The sequence below is a fragment of the Vicia villosa genome, linkage group LG4, assembly GCF_029867415.1.
Source record: "Vicia villosa cultivar HV-30 ecotype Madison, WI linkage group LG4, Vvil1.0, whole genome shotgun sequence".
Taxonomy (NCBI): Eukaryota; Viridiplantae; Streptophyta; class Magnoliopsida; order Fabales; family Fabaceae; genus Vicia; species Vicia villosa.
The window spans coordinates 184237857-184243329 of NC_081183.1; the positions used below are offsets into that span (position 1 = coordinate 184237857).

At 24.4% G+C, this 5473-nt stretch overlaps 1 protein-coding gene across 1 annotated transcript; it reads left to right on the top strand.

The window, feature by feature from the left end:
• Nucleotides 1-3646: 3646 nt before the first annotated feature.
• LOC131598496 (probable polygalacturonase At3g15720) lies at nucleotides 3647-4932 on the top strand. Its single transcript, XM_058871091.1, has 5 exons — nucleotides 3647-3920; nucleotides 4019-4103; nucleotides 4223-4331; nucleotides 4421-4525; nucleotides 4616-4932. Exons 1-5 carry the CDS (start codon nucleotides 3647-3649, stop codon nucleotides 4841-4843), a joined length of 801 nt encoding a protein of 266 aa, XP_058727074.1. The 3' UTR covers nucleotides 4844-4932.
• The last annotated feature ends 541 nt before the right edge of the window (nucleotides 4933-5473 follow it).

Below are 5473 nucleotides of genomic sequence, written 5' to 3' on the forward strand. Positions count from 1 at the left end.
AGCAATACAATTGCAGATAGGCCCGAAATTACAAGCAACCCTCATTGAATACATGATAGCAGAGTAAATATGTCTAATTTTTTGGTGCAGGTAGTATTGTATAGCAACTTTTTTGTGTGTTGATAATGCGACACTTTGTCCTATACTCCATCTATCTCATAATTCTTAAGAAAATGATTTTTAGTGATAAAATTGATATCATTTACTAAAATGCCCTTATTTATTTTAGGTAGTGAAGTAGTTGAAAAACGTGAAAGTTAATAAATAAGGGTATAGTAGTGAAAAAGATTAATAAATGTTGTATTGGTATTCTAAAAAGACATTTATTTTGAGACATAAAAAAAGTGCAAATGACACATTTATTATGAGACGGAGGGAGTAATATTTATTCCTTTGCACTGGGGTGTAATTTCAAAAGTAAAGAATTTTGTGGATATGATATAAGCTCTTTTTCTTCATGTGAATTTTTTTAATATGGTAGATACCTTCCTATTTGATAACACACCACTATTTATATCTTCACATCAATTTAGACTTATGCTGGTTTTTTTTTTTTTTGATCACTAGACTTATGCTGGTTTAGTTTTCTGAAATGCCTGAATTTATTATTAAACTACATTTCAAATGGTTATGTATATGATCTCCATAAATGATGAAAAAATAATATAGACTTGGTAATGATGAAATACTATAGTTTTAATATTAAGATTAATAGCTCCTCTTAAAATAATATATACTTTACCTATAATAATATATTATACTTGACTATAATTTAATTATTATAGATACTGTTAAATAATATAAAATGTATACAAATGTTCAATTACCTAAAAAATATACAAAACTATAGAAATAGATTAGTAAAAGTAGAATGATAAATGTCAATTTTTTTAAAAACTAAACTAAATACTCTTTTATATATATATATATATATATATATATATATATATATATATATATATATATATATATATATATATATATATATATATATATATATATATATATATATATATATATATATATATATATATATATATATATATATATATATTTTGCATACTGTGTTTTTAAATTAGTTATTATCACTACTTCAAAGATTAAACTACTATTATGCTAATCATATTTTTAATTGAAAATAATATATATTTTACCTATAACTAATATATTATACTTGAATATAATTTAATTAGTATAGATATTATAAAATAATTTTTTTCTTATTAATATTTTTATTACATTTTAAAAACAAAAGCGTGTGTACCACACCAGTATCCGTGCAAAGGCACTAGTAATATATCAGCACTCGTGCGAACGCACGGATAAAACATCAGTACCACGTGAATGCACGGGTAACACACCAATAACATATGAGTGCATAGGTAACCATTTCAAAATCAGTGTGAACGCACGAGTTATTATATTTTTTATACATGTTTTTTACAAATAATTAATTTTATTGATAAAATAATTTTATTATTCTGATTTACACTTTTAATACATTTAAAAAAATAGTTATGTTGTTGATTAAAATATATTTATACACGGAAAAAAATATTAAAACCATTTTATTTTTTCTTTTAAAAATAGTAAACTGTTTTAATCAGGTAATTTTCTCATGTTTCTATTTATTTTTCTTATTATTTCCATTTTGTCATTTTTCTTAAAATGTTATTATTTATTGATTTAATTAACTTATATATATTTATATTTGACTATTTTTTTTTATTTTTCCTTTTTTATAGTTATATTTAAATATTTTTATTTTATTTGAATTTTAAAATTAAATTAGTGACAATTCCACAGTTCAGACCAGTATCGGTGCGAACACACGGATATCCCACTAGTTTAAAAATACAAAGAAGAAACCATTTTTTTAAAAGTAAAATCATTTTTTAAAAATACAAAAAAATCTTCAAAATCATTTTGAAAATGCTATAGGAAAAACTTACTTTTTTTTTTCTTCTCAAATCATCAACGTAAATGGAGTTTCTCTTTTGACTCTCATTATTAATGGATTTACTTATTTACACATATTTACCTATTCATTTTTCTTTAACAGTGTTTAATTCTATATTTATCTCTTTGTGTGTTAGAATATATATTAGATTAAACACACAAGAAAATACATATAGCTAGTTTATGCAATATCCATTGGAAGCAAATATAAACGATGGTTAGTGAAATATAATTTAGTCATTTGTTTATTCTCTCTTTTTAATATTTATATGATGTTTTCATTCATTATTTATCTAATTAATCTTACAGGAATTGTTTATAGTTTGCATTTTGATCCTTTCTATTGCCTCATGCAACTCATGGAATGTAAATGGTCAGAGTAATGAGTTAAATGTGCTTCAATATGGTGCTAAAGGAGATGGCAAAACCGATGATACCCAAGTAAGTATATACATTAAAAAAAAACATTGTAATAAAACTTGTAAAAATAAATTGATTTTTTTATAAAAAGTATTATAAATTTTAATTATCAAATATTAAAATTTATGTTACTTAGATAAATACATTAATCTCAATATACATTACTGTTTTCATTGCTATCAAAAATAGATTATTCATAATTACAGTAATTCTTTTATTTTTAATCTCAATACACATTATTTTTTTCAACAGGCTTTTATGAAAGCATTCAAAGCTTTATGTGATGGTAAAAATGGGAATACCCTATTGGTGCCAAAAGATCGTTCATTTTTTCTGCGTCCAACGTTAAATTTCACTGGCCCTTGTCAATCTAAAAATATTAACATCAAGGTATAAGAATTTATAAACCTTCATATTAATTATTTTTTATCTCTTCCAATATAGTACTAAATAATAAGTTAATTTTATCAAATTTTGCAGATAAATGGAAACCTATTAGCACCAAAAAGAAATGATTGGGGAAAAGAATGTGCATTATATTGGATTCATTTCTCTCAAATAACAGGATTGACACTTGATGGATCTGGAGTTTTCAATGGTAACGGTGAAGGCTGGTGGGATAGGGTAATATAACACACATTTATATATTGATATTGTAACTCTAACCTATTGAACAAAAGCTATTTGATATTTGGGATGTATTGGATCAGACGATACGAAACTGATACATGTGATTAAAATTATTCATTATTAGTAACATATTTGGAAAAAAAAAACATGTTTGATGTTTAAGATATGTTGTAACATATTTGGAAAAAACATGTTTGATGTTTAAGATATGTTGGCAACATATTTGGAAAAAATTAAAAATTTTTGATGTTTAAGATGTGTTGGTAACTTACACTAACATGAAACTGATATATATTTATGATTATGTTCCATTTATTTATTTTTATAAATTATTTATTATTTGTAACATTAAATAATACATTATTTTAAAATTTGCAGGTGAAAGGAAGTGGGGATTGCCCTAGAATACCATCTGTAAGAAACTCTTGTTATTTTCATTTAAGTAAATTTATGAGGATTAGATTATAAATTAAAATATATTTACTTTTTTTTGTCAAAATTAAAATATATTTACTTAATAATAATTGAATTAATATATTTTTTTAATCTCTTATTTTAACCTCTGGTTTTTAACTCTTAAAAAAGGTACTATGTTAGATCTTTTAGTCTAATTAATGATAAAAAAAATAAAGAATTAATGGCTAAATGTGTGTTAGTTAGAAGTAAAAAAGACTTTCATAATACATTAAACCTTTATATGCAGGCTATACAATTTGATCATTGTGATGGGCTTCAAATAACTGGACTCACTCACATCAATGGGCCTGGACCACATATTGGTGTGACTGATAGCAATGACGTAACTATTTCAAAAATTAACATTAACTCACCACCAGAAAGTCACAACACTGATGGAATCGATTTAACTAGAACAACTCGAGTCAATATTCATGATTTTTCAATAAATTGCGGTAAATATAATTTTTTGTACACTTTTTATCCTCTTAACATTTTGACAATCGTAATCAAAACACCGTTCCAATATAACGTGTAATTTTATCTTTTATAGCCGATGATTGTGTTGCCATCAAAGGTGGAGCACAATTCGTAAACATAAGTCAAATTACATGTGGACCTGGCAATCACGGCATTAGGTCTGTCGAAATTCTCTAAATTTAGATTCATAATTCAATAATATTATTTTTCATAAATATTATTTTTGATTGATTTGAAAAATGAATTACTAATTTATGTATTTTTTTTTCTCATGCAGTGTTGGGAGTTTAGGAGGACACGGTTCAGAAGAATTTGTACATGATTTGCATGTAAAAAACTGCACAATCGATAGAGCTGCTAGTGGTGTTAAAATCAAGACATGGCCAGTAAGTAATGTTACAATTTTAAAATTAAATAATAATATTATATATTATTTTATTAAAATTAATTAACAAAAATCTTATATATTTTTTAGGGTGGAAAAGGATATGTCTCAAATATTATCTTTGAGGATATTAATGTAATTCAAACAAATTTCCCTGTAAATATTGACCAACATTATATGAGGACACCAGAACAGGTAAATGTAATTAATTTTTTTATGGAAAATATATAATTTTTTTAATGAATTAAAATGCATAATTATTATTTTTTTTCTTTTTGATTTCAGTCTCAAGCATTAAAGATAAGTAATGTGACATTCAGTAATATCTATGGAACATGTGTTGGTGAAGATGCTGTTGTGTTGGATTGTGCCAACATAGGATGTCAAAATATTAACCTTAATAAAATCAACATTGTTTCAATTGATCGAAAGAAACCAGCTTCTACAAAATGCAAAAATGCTCATGGAAAAGCTACTAATATTATTTCACCTAAAGGGTTTTGTGTTAATTAATAAAGAGACTCATTTTGTTTACCTCAACAAAATAAATTAATGGTTGTTGTTGTTGTTGTTGTTCAAGTAGATGAAGAACCTTAGCTGCATAATCTTAATTAGGGATTCAATTAAGATTGATCCTATTTAAATTATAAGTTGTGATAGCAAGATTTTCTTGTCTTTAGTTATGCTTATCTTTTTGTAATATTTGTATCTTTAAATAATATTGATTTGTGCTATGCTGAATTGAGTAATAATATGCATTTTGGTAGATTTGTCTAAGATAATATTAGAAACAACTTAAACATTTTTATAACCTCATAAGAAAACAGCATTACAATATAAATACTAAGGGTTATCAAAGATATGGGCCACCGGCATGGTCCAATAAAACAACACAATTATACTAAAAATGAGATATTGATAATTGCACCCCATTTTAAAAGGAATAAAAATCCTTAAGTCAAATAGATTGTTTTCTTCTCTAATGGGTTTATTGGGCTTCATAATATTCTTCTTATCACATTTGCTCTCTAATGATTATCAATGTATTTGTATCATTTATATACACCCATTAAATATGTATCACAATAAGATATAGTGTTTTTTCAATTATTAATTATGGTAAATAAGTTTGACAATGAATTG

Coding starts and splice junctions, on each gene's coding strand:
- LOC131598496 (XM_058871091.1), top strand. CDS start 3,647: ATGGCTAAATGTGTGTTAGTTAGAAGTAAAAAAGACTTTCATAATACA. Junction 4,104..4,222: donor CCTGGCAATCACGGCATTAG/GTCTGTCGAAAT, acceptor TTTCTCATGCAG/TGTTGGGAGTTTAGGAGGAC. Junction 4,526..4,615: donor ATATGAGGACACCAGAACAG/GTAAATGTAATT, acceptor TTTTGATTTCAG/TCTCAAGCATTAAAGATAAG.